Source organism: Oncorhynchus masou, chromosome 22 (genome assembly GCF_036934945.1).
Source record: "Oncorhynchus masou masou isolate Uvic2021 chromosome 22, UVic_Omas_1.1, whole genome shotgun sequence".
In the NCBI taxonomy this organism is placed as follows: domain Eukaryota; kingdom Metazoa; phylum Chordata; class Actinopteri; order Salmoniformes; family Salmonidae; genus Oncorhynchus; species Oncorhynchus masou.
The window spans coordinates 42110800-42125017 of record NC_088233.1 but is presented as its reverse complement, the minus strand read 5'-3'; the positions used below and the strand labels follow the sequence as shown (position 1 = coordinate 42125017).

The 14218-nt window shown below is 41.5% G+C and overlaps 1 protein-coding gene across 1 annotated transcript in view; it reads right to left on the bottom strand.

The window, feature by feature from the left end:
• Positions 1-14218, bottom strand: part of LOC135508841 (potassium voltage-gated channel subfamily KQT member 1-like) — a 258600-nt gene that overhangs the window by 242870 nt on the left and 1512 nt on the right. Inside the window, 1 exon segment of the mRNA XM_064929047.1 lies at positions 499-589. Within this exon segment, the coding sequence (XP_064785119.1) occupies positions 499-589 (91 nt within the window).

Here is a 14218-nt window from a genome sequence, read left to right as displayed (position 1 = left end):
GTGTAAATGAATGAATAACTCAGCAGCCAGTGAATCTTCTAAAAGGGCAATGATGGTCAAAAGTTTAGAGAACACTCCTGTCCTCTGATTGCCCCCCACACTGGGGAGGTGTGTGTGTGTGTGTGTGTGTGTGTGTGTGTGTGTGTGTGATGAAAATTCCTTATCCTGACCCATATCAGTATTTGTCTACCTGCGTGAGTAGTACTGAGAGTGGCCGATAGAATCTACATCTACATCTAGAACCAAATCCCCCCCAGCAATAAGTTCTGAAGCCGACGACTAATAGACATAGAGTTTCATGTGCCTTTATATATCCTTTCCATTTCATTTGAGGTTCACTACTTTTAACATACTGTTGAACTGTTGAATTTAAGATGGCGGTTTGTCTGCTTCCCACCCAAGATGTCCTACTCCCATCATGTGGATGTGGATGGTATTGCAATACAACAACAACAACAAAAAAACGAAAGAGAGGAAATCCATCACAAGTCCACTCACCATCCAGAAGAGAGTTCCGCTGGCGAAATCGGCGTAGTGCTCTATGGTGGACAGGACACTGAAGATGAGGCACACTAGGACCATGAGGAATCTGTGGAGGAAAGAAACAAACAGCACTCTTACTATCTATCACATGACATACTGTCTCTCGAGCCCTGTGGTTTCCCTGACAACTGATCATGCACATAGTAGCTGTGCATAAGGCCACACACAATGTTATGTAAGGTGTTTGGTCCTTACATGGTTCTCTCTCTAAAGCTTCTAAACACTATTATAATGTTTTGAATCCTGTCTAGTGCAGAATTAGATCACTTTGTCGGAATTGTCTTAAAATTTAACATTGTTTTACCTATTTGATCAATTGACCTTTTTATACTGTTTTGGCAGGCATTGTCAAGCAGAGTGATCAAACCACCAGCAATAACTGGCGGTTAAACAGCAAGAATTGAGGATTCTGCACTTCTGTGTCTTCCATTGTGGGAATGGGTGCTGTCCTTATTGAACGTCATTTTGCCTGATGATTTTGATATCTGTTCATCCCGATCTACTACACCTCATGGTACAACAAGCATTATATTTACAGAGGAAAACACATTTCTTTCTTCAGGAGATACGACGGTGTGTGAAAGAACCACGTGACAAGAAAGTGGTTCAAACCAAAGACTTCTCTCTCTTTGGTTATCCTCATGAAAGATAATTACATTTCAAGAAACATATGAAGTTGTATTTATTGTTACATTCTTTTGGTTAAATGAAAATAAGAAATAATTGAAATGACTTGGGGGTATTTTGACACTTTATGGAGAGTTGTGAAATGACAGAGGGGATACAGATAGGTGGTAGAAACAGATTGAAGGGTTGGAGCGGGGAGTTGAACCTCAGTCTTCGGTGGGGACAGTGTCTAAGTGAGTTAGCACTAGAGCACGGCCTCTGCACGACTTGCATTTATTTTTATTCAGTATATGTTGGTTATGGGTGCGCTGGTTTCCATGCCCGCCAGAGCGTCGGGCGGGACTTGGTCTTTAGCGCCCTTGGAAAAGCCCTTTGGGCCGGTGGAGGGGGCTTCACCCTACTGGCGTGTGGGGGCGGGTGAGGGCGAGCACACCCACTGACCATAGCACCCACTGATGGGAGTTGTTGTTTTAATAAAAAAATAATATAGAATAATAATAATAATAATAATAATACAAATAAGTATTTGTTATTGTTTTTTTTTTGTCCATGTCAATTCACCCCAGAATTATTTCTTGAGGTGTGGCTGTGTGGTTGAGTGGCTGTGTGGTTGAGTGGGTGAAATTCCACCGAAATGTACCATTTTACTGCCCCTCCTGTTTCTAATCTGTCTAAATAAAGCATTGAAAAATAAAGCTGGAATTCCATAAAAAAATATTCTCCATAGGCCCTGATCATAAATCAATATTTAGCCTATAAACCATTTGCATTTCTAAACCGTTGATTGTATGAGAAACATTGGTTTTGTGTTTTGTGCTGCCTTTTACATGTACTGAATCCCCAAAAAGTGTTTTCATAAAGCTCTTAAAAACACCAATATTCAGAATAAAGAACCACTTTTGGGTGTTTCAGAGTACTTTTTTTATATTTTCAATACACATTCTGTGTATTCAAACACTTACATTGGGTTTACATTCAAAACACTCTCCAAACACCAGATCAAAGTTCAGGTGCACAACCTTTTCATGGTTTTAATTACACAGCCACGGTTCTTTGAGACTTCCTGCTTGTATAGTGTACAGTAATACCCTCTCAGAGATGGTGTTTAATAGGGGACGCATAGTACTGACTGTACTGTAAGCAGTAGGTGTTGAAACCCCATCCAGTGTCGCTGACCGTGGGAGGAGTGAAGTGAGATTTGTGTTCTGTGAGAAACATACACACCAGGTTTTCCAGGAGGATTCTCCTCACACTCTGTGACACATGGGCCAGATGGGGGAATGATTTCCCTCCACCTGGATTAACGGCCGTCACACACATAAACACACACACGTGCAATGATAATGTCCCATGTGCTTCGTGTGAGTGAGAGTGGGAGTGAGAGAGAGAACACGACTGTAGTTACATCACATCCCAGATGTAGATTGTACTCACTTGGCGTACGGGACTTACGTGAGTTGACTACTAGACTGAGAAAGACATATTAAAGCCCAGAACCTCCTCAAAAGAACAATAACACACTCTATAGGACTGATCCAGCTACAACAGGACTGTCTAAGAGATGGTAAGGGATAGCAAGACAAACCCAAACAATAACAGACAATGATTGAGTTGGTTTCCATTCAAAAGCAAACTGACATCTAAAATTAGCCTAAACATCTATTGTACAGCTGCCATTAAGAGTTTTACTGAAAAGGACAATTGGGAACACTTATTTCACCGCAAATCATTCAACGCTCGAGGGGCTAAAACAGAAGTAGACAGAGAGGTAACATCAGTAGGACAGTAGGAAGCCCCCCTCCCTGGGCTGAAGGCAGGATTAGTGGGGTGAAATGGTGGGAGAGGGTCTGAATTAGTACCACTATACTCTACTGCAGTCCCATTCAGACTCACGCAATCTCAGTTTAACACAACCAGCCTGTAAACCTAGAGAACTGTCACTACGGTTTGCCTGTTGTCTTGACACATGCCTGACTACAACTCTCTCGTTGGACTCTAAAGCCACAGCTGTCTAAAGACATTTAACCCACTGAAATGCACGAAATCTATGGTCGACAACGGGTCAAATCCATCTCAAAGGACCATGACAAAGAACTGGAGAGGGTTTTTCCACAGATTAGTTGTTGTAGTATGAAAACAAATTGGAACAAGATCACACGTCCTTAGCATTATAAGGTTCTATCTGTAAAAAGAGGCTTCTGAAATAAATGGCTTTAAAGTTCTGAACCCTAATAGGGTTGAATGGTGAGAGCTATTTTAATCTTGTATTCTTTTTAACATAACAACATGAATTGGGGTGTTTTAGAGTACTACAGCGTATAGGTAGAGAACATGAACAGAACACGGTTATGTCAAAAACTAAATTGTGGAGAAAAAAATGCAGACAGAACCTTATAATTCCAAGCGCTCGGTCAGAGAGAGAGAGAGGAGGACTGACAAATGCTCATTTGTATAAAGGCAATGCTGAATTCCCTGCTGAATTGTAGCTACTGTAAATCCTCGATGAACTGAACAGATGTCCATACAAAACATGGAAGTGGCGTTCCAGTATTTGGGCTATGAGGGATATCACCAAACATGTACGGCCCCAACATTTAGGCCTACTCATGTTGGGATTAATAAAACACACATCACACATCATGAAAAGAGAATATAGCATTTCTGCCATCTGAAAATCCCTGTCCTTTAGTAGGAGTATATTGTGAACAAAATCACTGCAGTGGTTTCATCTGCCAATGTATTCTGATTCAATTTGAGCATTTTCTCACATCTGGGGAAGAAGTGAAGAAATTGGAGGGGGCAGTTAAACTCAAATTACATTTAATCCCTTAATCCTCTCTCTCGTCATAACAAGGGAGTTCCTTAACTGGATTTTTAGTCATGAAAAATATGATGACATTGTTGGCTAGGTTATACGCAAGTGTCCAATTCCCCGGAGAAAATTATGTTACGTAGTGAAATACTGCCTCTATTTGTGCTTGTTTCCTCACTCTGATTTCCCCCAGAATAGTTGTACTGCAGAATACCGTGTGGCATTTCCCGTTGTGTAGTTATACCTGCAAGAGTATCAATACCACACAAATAAAGACATCATCTGACCGGCCAGTCAAAGCTAGCCTGTGTGCTAGGTCTGTTTTTGTTGCTCTCTTGCCAACATTGTCATTTGGGCTGACAATGACATTGAAGTAGGCAAAGGGACAAACAGAGCTGGGACCAGGCTAAAGTTAAAGCTTTTGGAAGAACAAAATGAAGGTAGCTTGTAAAGTTCTAATTTGAGAGGACTGAAGCACACGGAAGACGGAACGACCAATCCCTGACCCCAGCAATATCAATAACACTTATCCACTAGAGCCAAATATGTATTTCCAAACCTCTGAGTGGTGTCTGGTAACAGCATAAATGCAGAGTATGATATATGAAGTACTACACAGAGTAAAACCAGACTTCAAGCTCTGCGTGTATCCAGAGTTCATACACTCTAAAATTACTCATGCCTAGGTACAAAAACAGAAGATCCTAAGACGGAGCAAAAACAGAGGACAAATCCTCCTGAACAGGGTTCCAGGCCAAAAACAAAACAGTCGCATTTACATAAGACAAACTGCAGAGTCCTATTTTAATCAAACTCCAATTGAAAAAAAAAGCATCTTTGAGTTCTAAAAAAAGCAGTATAAACTAACATGTGTGAGTATTTGTTTTTCATGTATTACATGTTTCAAATGCACACACTGTAGCCTTCCGTGATTGTTGTATAACGAAAAGTGCATTATAAGTGTACCAATATGAGTAGCAGCTAGCAAAACTAAGGTACTCTCTATTCCTCCTACAGTAATATGCTAAAGGACCTAAACCCTCTCTGTGTGTATTCTGAAGCCCCAGGAGGTGTTAACGCCACGACAAACCAGGTCACAATCATTAGAGAACCTGATTGGAAGGACAAAACCCCTGGGATCTGCTGGTGGTTGATCCAGAATTATTACAGTAACTGCATATCCCCATGCCCCACTAGAGAGAGCAGTCAGCAGTCACTGCAGTGTAGTCCAAATCCCCCCTTCAATATGAACCATTCATGGTCTTCCGGGAGAAAAAACAACATTTGTGTGTGTGTGTGTGTGTGTGTGTGTGTTGTTGACAAGTGTCAGACACGGAGACCCCAGTGTAAGGTCACACTGGTCCTACAGCCGAGCTGAATGAAAAAGCTAGGTGGTCTGTCATAATCAGTGTTTCAGTCAGTCGAGCCATTTGGCCAAAGCTTATCACTGTCCATCTAGGGAAATCCATCAATGGCTGTCTCCCTGGGAAATGAAAACGTATTCCAAATGAGGATTTCTGAATCAAAGTCGCACATTATGAGTCAGCTCCTGTAACGGCAAATATAGTGCGATATAAGAAGATAACGCAAGATCCGTTCAAAACGTCTGTGTCCTCATGGAACCTCATGTGTCCTCAGTCGCTTTCGGGCCCTGGTGCGAACACATCACAACGTGTATAGACCCACTGTAAGAAGAAGTAACAGGTTATAATGTGAAAGTTCCAAATCGACCAAAGACCATGACCAAGTCAATGGTAAAACCTGATGGTAGTAACCAATAGCCTCCACTGGAGTGCATCACGAGATTCTGTGAGCACTTTGGACTGTGGCTGTCCTCGCTCATCACCAGGCAATTCAGCACAAGATGACTTATTCATGTTTACTGTTTCCAAGTAGAATGATCTGGTGGAAACATTTGCACTAGTTTCTAACGCCACTTCAATTGACTAGACAGCTCAATATCACAGAGATCTTTCCAGATGTGACCATAGAGTATAATTTCAAAATAACCTAGTTGGCCTGGCACTTGATTCAAAATTAGTTTGGGTATACTATTGTAAAGATAGTGATTGAAACATGTTTGAAAGGCTACGCAATAAAGTCTACCTGTAATTTACGAGCAATGTTGTTACTCAACTGCGACAACATTCTCCTGAATATGTGGGTGTGTTTGGCTTAACAGACCTCAGATTCAAACCTGCAAGATCACTATGAAATAGACATGCCTCTTCTGATCATAACATCTGACCAGGCTGTGGGACGTGCTGAGAGACAGGAGGACCTCGACCTACGTTGGATTTAGGCTGGATTATACTTGCAATACAGTATATATAAACTCAGCAAAAAAAAAAGAAATGTCCCTTTTTCAGGACCCTGTCTTTCAAAGATAATTCGTAAAAATCCAAATAACTTCACAGATCTTCATTGTAAAGGGTTTAAACACTGTGTCCCATTCTTGTTCAATGAACCATAAACAATTAATGAACATGCACCTGTGGAACGGTCGTTAAGACACTAACAGCTTACAGACGGTAGGCAATTAAGGCCACAGTTATGAAAACTTAGGACACAATTCCTGACATTTAATCCTTGTAAAAATGCCCTGTTTAAAGGTCAGTTAGGATCACCACTTTATTTTAAGAATGTGAAATGTCAGAATAATAGTCTGTCTGGTCATCAGACCAGAGGACATTTCTCCAAAAAAGTATGATCTTTGTCCCAATGTGCAGTTGCAAACCGTAGTCTGGCTTTTTTATGGAGGTTTTGGAGCAGCGGCTTCTTCCTTGCTGAGCGGCCTTTCAGGTTATGTCGATATAGGACTTGTTTTACTGTGGATATAGATACCTTTGTACCTGTTTCCTCCAGCATCTTCACAAGGTATTTGCTGTTGTTCTGGGCTTGATTTGTGCTTTTTGCACCAAAGTACGTTCATCTCTAGGAGACAGAATTCGTCTCCTTCCTGAGCGGTATGACGGCTGCGTGGTCCCATGGTGTTTATACTTTTGTTTGTACAGATGGACGTGGTACATTCAGGCATTTGGAAATTGCTCCCAAGGACGAACCAGTACCACTGTGTTTGAAGGTAGGCCTTGAAATACATCCACAGGTACACCTCCAATTGACTCAAATGATGGCAATTAGCCTATCAGAAGCTTCTAAAGCAATGACATCATTTTCTGGAATTGTCCAAGCTGTTTAAAGGCACAGTCAACATAGTGTATGTAAACTTCTGACCCACTGGAATTGTGATACAGTGAATTATAAGTGAAATAATCTGTCTGTAAACAACTGTTGGAAAAATTACTTGTGTCATTCACAAAGTAGATGTCCTAACCGACTTGCCAAAACTATAGTTTGTTAACAAGAAATTTGTGGAGTGTTTGAAAAACGAGTTTTAATGACTCCAACCTAAGTGTATGTAAACTTCCAACTGTATATTCTACTCACACACTTTGTTTGTATTGCATATTTAAATATTATTTACCTGAATTCCTTACCACCTCACTAAATTTGTCACTAATTAAACATAGTGAACAAGTTGCAGTAAAATGAGAACCATGCAATAGTGATCATTTGGATTAATATTCTATTACATGTTCATTGTATTTATTAAAATTGTATACCAAATTAACAAAATAGTAAAAACATGATTTTTTTTACCTGATTTTCAAAACCTTGACATTTAATTCAGAGAAATAGCATCTCTATTTTTCTCTGTAAAATGTTTAATGTTGATTATATGAATCTGAAACTTATTGACTGATTGAATTACTTATGCATCTAATTAATTGTTGTTTGATGTTTAAATAATCACTTTACCGATCTTTACTTTAGCAAAATATTAGGCGTTTTGGTGTCTAGTGTCAATCATAGAGATAAATAGAGGACTTGATGGAAATAATTTGTTTTGGTACAGACATTTCCATTGAGGGCTTTCAACATTTAAAAGTAGTCAACTGGGTGGGGATTCCTATGGGTTGGGAGTGATCAGCCAATGATCAGAGAACATTGTCTTCTTCAAATTTGGTGGCCTATGGTTTGTAAACCAAAGACTATGGTAATATCCAGGAGCCAAGACCAACAATTACACCAGGACATTGGCCGCAAGATCCAGACCCAGACCCAGACCCAGACCCAGATCCAGACCCAGATCCAGACCCAGATCCAGAGAGTTGAGACCATGACAAGTTAAAGACTGAATCTATTCCTGAAGTGTGCACTTATCCACTACCCACATGTTGGTCCTCTGTAGCTCAGTTGGTAAAGCATGGTGTATGTTACTCTAAATGGGAGATAGCAAGGGAAGTGCCATTGAGGCTATCACAGACTCCATAATGGCACAGATACAAAGACCTCTATATATCTTTATGGTGTAAAATGTTTCGGTTGTGACCATTTCGGTTTGGACAATTTTTACTTATTTTGGACTTTAAAGAATCCCCATAGCTAACATATGAATGAGTAAGTGTAAACTGGCAATATTTCATTGGGACATAAATTATGTTCATCCCAGTAAACATAGATTTTAGTCCCAAAAACATGTGTTTACATATTTCTTGATATATTAGAAACTTCTAAAAATACATTCAGATTTACCAACTTGCTCACAAAATTTTCTCCTATATGTTTGCAGACAGACTACTCCACCATGTGGCCATGATGGAGAAGGGTGCAATCTCATCACCTGGTGATATTTGTAGGGGTGTGGCTTTAGGAACGTTCATTCAACACTGTTATAAAGTGTGTGTTTCAAATCAAATCAAAACAACTGTTATTTGTCACATGCGCCAAATACAACAGGTTGCAATGAAATGCTTACTTACAAGGCCTTAAGCAACAACTCAGTTTTAAGAAAGAGCTAAGAAAATAACAATAACGAGGCTATATACAGGGTGTACCGGTACCGAGTCAATGTGCGGGGGTACAGGTTAGTCGAGGTAGCTTGTACATGTAGGTAGGGGTAAAGTGACTATGCATAGATAATAAACAAGTAGCAGCAGTGTAAAAACAAAGGGGGGGTTTCAATGTAAATAGTCCAGGTGGCCATTTGATTAATTGTTCAGCAGGCTTGGAGGTAGAAGCTGTTAAGGAGCCTTTTGGACCTAGACAGGGTGCTGCGGTACCGCTTGCAGTGCGGTAGCGGAGAGAGTAGTCTATGACTTGGGTGACTGGAGTCTTTGACAATTTTATGGGCCATACACCGCCTAGTATATCGGTCCTTGATGGCAGGAAGCTTGGCACCAGTGATGTACTAGGCCATACGCACTACCCTCTGTAGCGCTTTAGGGTCAGATGCCGAGCAGTTGCCATACCAGGCGGTGATGCAACCAGTTAGGACGCTCTCGATGGTGCAGCTGTTTAACTTTACGGATCTGGGAACCCATGCCAAATATTTTCAGTCTCCTGAGGGGGAAAAAGGCGTTATCGTACCCTCTTCATGACTGTCTTGGTGTGTTTGGACCATGATAGTTTGTTGGTGATGTGGACACCAAGGAACTTGAAACTCTCGACCCGCTCCACTACAGCCCTGTCTATGTGAATGGGGGCATATTCGATCAGCTCCTTTGTCTTGCCCACGTGGAGAGAGAGGTTGTTGTCCTGGCACCACACTGGCAGGTCTCTGACCTCCTCCCTATAGGCTCTCATCATTGTCGATGATCACTCCTAACACTGTTGTGTCGTCAGCAAACTTAATGATGGTGTTGGAGTCATGCTTGGCCACGCAGTCGTGGGTGAACAGGGAGTACTGGAGGGGACTAAGCACGCACCCCTGCGGGGCCTCAGTGTTGAAGATCAGCGTGGCAGATGTATTGTTACCTACCCTTACCACCTGGGGTTGGTCCATCAGGAAGTCCAGGATCCAGTTGCAGAGGGAGGTGTTTAGTCCCACAGCCCTTAGCTTACTGATGAGCTTTGTGGGCACTATGGTGTTGAACGCTGAACTGTAGTCAATGAAAAGCATTTTCACATAGGTGTTATTTTTGTCTATGTAGGAAAGGGCAGTGTGGAGTGTGATTGAGGTTGCATCATCTATGCATCTGTTGGGGCGGTATGTAAATTGGAGTGGGTCTAGGGTTTCTGGGATTATGGTGTTGATGTGAGCCATGAACAGCCTTTCAAAGTGCTATGGGCGGTAATCATTTAGCAAGGTTACCTTCGCTTTCCTAGGCCCAGGGACTATGGTGGTCTGCTTGAAACATGTAGGTATTACAGACTTGGTCAGGGAGAGGTTGAAAATGTCAGTGAAAACACTTGCCAGTTGGTCCGCGCATGCTCTGAGTATATGTCCTGGTAATCCATCTGGGTCCGCGGCCTTGTGAATGTTGACCTGGATAAAGGTCTTGCTTACATCGGCTACGGAGTGATCACACAGTCATCCGGGACAGCTGGTGCTCTCATGCATGCTTCAGTGTTGCTTGCCTCGAAGCAAGCATAAAAGGCATTTAGCCTGTCTGGTAGGCTCGTGTCACAGGGCAGCTCACGACTGGGTTTCCCTTTGCAGTCCGTAAGTGACATTAAAAGTGGAGACAGCATTTTTTTGAGAAAGATGTTTAAACAAATAAACAAAACTACTAATAAGATCAGTATCTAGGGGCGGCAGGGTAGCCTAGTGGTTAGAGTGTTGGACTAGTAACAAGAAGGTTGCAAGTTCAAATCCCCGAGCTGACAAGGTACAAGTCTGTCGTTCTGCCCCTGAACAGGCAGTTAACCCACTGTTCCTAGGCTGTCATTGAAAATAAGAATTTGTTCTTAACTGACTTGCCTAGTTAAATAAAGGTAAAAAAAAAAAATCTTTCAATGTAATAATAGAAAAACTCAAGATGTTCTATTGAAATAATTGTGTTTAAAAAAATGCTTTATTTTCAAGTATGAAGTTTAGGATAGCCACCTCAATGGAAATAGGTTTATAGTGCCTCCTGCGTGGCTCAGTGGTCGGAGAGGGTTTGGCCGGGGGGGCTTTACTTGGCTCATCACGCTCTAGCGACTCCCTGTGGTGGGCCCGGGAGACTGCAGTTGTCAGTTGAACAGTGTTTCATCCGACACATTGGCTTCTGGGTTAAGCAAGCGGGTGTTAAGAAGCACAGCTTGGTGGGTCATGTTTCAGAGGAAGCATGACTCGACCTTCACCTCTCCAGGGCCTGTTGGGGAGTTGCAGCACTGAGACAAGATTGTTCTCAAATATTATATTCTAAAAAAATATATAGGTTCATTATATTTTCTACATAGTTTAGATGTGGTTTTAGTCGTTTAAGTTAACACTGAAAGTGTTTCTCCAACTCAAATTTTTTTTTTTATTTTTTATTATTTTAGGTAAACCTGCCAAAGAGGTTTAATGGCATAAAAAGCCCTGAATATGTTTGTTATTGCCTTGGATTTAAATAAAACACATCATGATGTAAGTAATTGTCCTACATTTGGAGACTTAACTGTTTTTTTGGGGAAAGTCATTTACATCACTTCTGTTGAATCATCCATACAGTACATACGTAGCATCCACAGCAACAAAACCTAATCATCTGCTGTGTGTGGTTGTATCAGTTGTGTATGGTAGATTATTCCCTGAAGATGCACTTCCTTCTGAAATAAAATCAGTTAGGGACTAGTCAGTCCAGTGCCATTGATGATTTGAAGAGAGAGTGAGAAGCTTGGCAAGCCACGGATCAAAGGAGCCTGTGGTTTTAGGGGCTGAGTGAGGCTGTGGTAACACATGCCTTATCTCCTGTGTAAGATAATGTAATGTTAAAGACTGAGTTCTACAGGACCCTTATTCACCAGAGAGACATATTCATCAGAGATCCAAAGTGTCTGGTCTGTTCTATGTTGAGCCTGAAGTGCCTGCTGACTGCACTGCATGACATTGCATAAGACTCTTTATTGACACCTACCCCAGTACGCTGTGGGTAACCAGAGGGATTTATTCTCTACTGTGTGTGTGTGTGTGTGTGTGTGTGAGAGAGAGACAGAGAGTGTGTATGCATGGCTTTGTGCTCGTCATTATGTGCGGACCTGTGAGTCTATGTCCGTGTGTGGCCCAGGGACGGATGTAATGGCCGTGAGTTGAGTCTGTTTCTCCTCCATCTCTGGCTGAGGCATTGAAGTACGTAGTCCCCAGCGGGACACTGTCCCTGGCCTGGCTCTGGCTTTGACCTCAGCCAGATAAGAGGAGTGACGGATAGGGCTGGAAACGCTGGCAGCCGGGCACACAACCACTCAACCCTCTCTGCCTATCTATCTCTGTCATCGTAATGAAGAGCAGGCCACTTAGCCCGTCATGGCTGCTGCACACAGCCCTTGATGTAGCCTTCCTTTCTCTCCTCTCACGTCTCTCCTGGATGGCCTGATATAGAAGAGCAGAGTGGAGCAGAGCGGAGAGGAGGCCCAGCGGAATCATTAATAACCATTGACAAGTAAGGGTTACTTAAAGGAGCGTCAGCGAGGATGAATCAGAATCAGGGTTTAATTTTGTACGAGTCCAGGGGTTCTCGGGTTCTCTCTGTGTGAGTGGGGAACATTATAGCCTCAATTACTGCTGGGGAAGATTATCATCAGAGATGCCAGGCCACACACACACACACAACAAACAGAGACGGGAGGAAAACAAGAGCTGGACGACTCAACGGTGTTTCCATTCACATGGTCATGCCGAGTCACTTATTGAGTCAACCATTCATTCCCCATCCTCATACCATTAAATATCCTGGGATTATGGAATGAAACATGCATCATAGATTTCTATAGCTACATTGTTGCAACCGCTTTACCTCAATGTACAGTTGCTATATCCATATTTGGACTTACATATGAATGATATACACTACCGATATACACTTACTCATTCAAGGGGTTTTCATTATTTTTCCTATTTTCTACATTGTAGAATAATAGTGAAGCCATCAAAACTATGAAATAACACATATGGAATCATGTATAATCAATATACTTATTCCAGGGGAATACATTGTAGAATAATAGTGAAGCCATCAAAACTATGAAATAACACATATGGAATCATGTAGTAACCAAAAAAGGGTTAAACAAATCAAAATATATTTAATATTTGAGATTCTTCAAATAGCCACCATTTGCCTTGATGACAGCTTTGCACACTCTTTGCATTCCCTCAACCAGCTGTGGTTTTAGGGGCTGAGTGAGGCTGTGGTAACAGACATATTTTGCAAAAAGTTAGATTTTTTGTTGTTATTGCAGTTTAAGCTAATTTTGCACACTTGGGGCATAGAGACTTTTTGTTGTTCCAACTTTAAAGCAAAAATCCTGCTTATTGTACACATTTTGCCATGAGGCAGAGATACATAATTTCAGTTTTAAATCTTGAATTAAAGTGCATTTATGTGCCAACATTTTTTAATACAAGAAGTATGGAGTTAAATGTATGGATACCAATATCCCCGTGAGCCTCCCAGACCCATGCTGCCCAGGGTTAAGAACATACAGGGCTGATTTGTTGACCGGTAGGTAAGAAAAGAGAGCAGTCGGACAAGAACAGAGGTGTGGGTGACAGGATCGTGTTGACCTCCTCCTGCCTGCTCTGTGGTCTCATGGAGAAATAATCAGAGAAGCCAGGCCACAGTGACAGACAACCTCTCCTTTAGTTACTGGGAACCAGAACATAATCCTTACAGCCATTTCAATAACTATAAGTAGTGATTTACACTCGTACCTGTATGTGGGTTGAAAATTGCATATTTGAGAACTGATAAACGTCTAAACTGGAACGTAGTGGCTGTACAGTAACATGCTCTGCTCTGCGCTTCACAGCTCTGTATGGGTTTTGACTGTCAGCCGTTCTGAACTTCGGAAGAAGTTCTCCCCCATCCCTCCTGACCTATTTGGTAACTCTTGAAAATGTTTTGTTGTCTGAGTGACAGAAATGCTGTAAATTAAGATGTATTTTCAGATGTATTTTCAAAGATAATAAATAGTTTTGATGTCATACAAGCAAGCCAAACACGCATTTCACATTTCCATATTATAAAACTTGTGTCATATACTGATATATGATCACCGTATTTTATGTAGGTACAAGATGACATGGTGTCATACCCTGGGTTGTTCTGAACAGAGTGAGCCTGTGTTTGTCTATTGTGCAGAACATTTGACAAAGCACATGCACCTAAATGCACTCAGGACCACTTTCTATGCACACCAAAATAATAATCAGTTGTGCTGAATTGCATTGTAAAAGACTAAAACTGTAATATCATATACAGTAGGGCA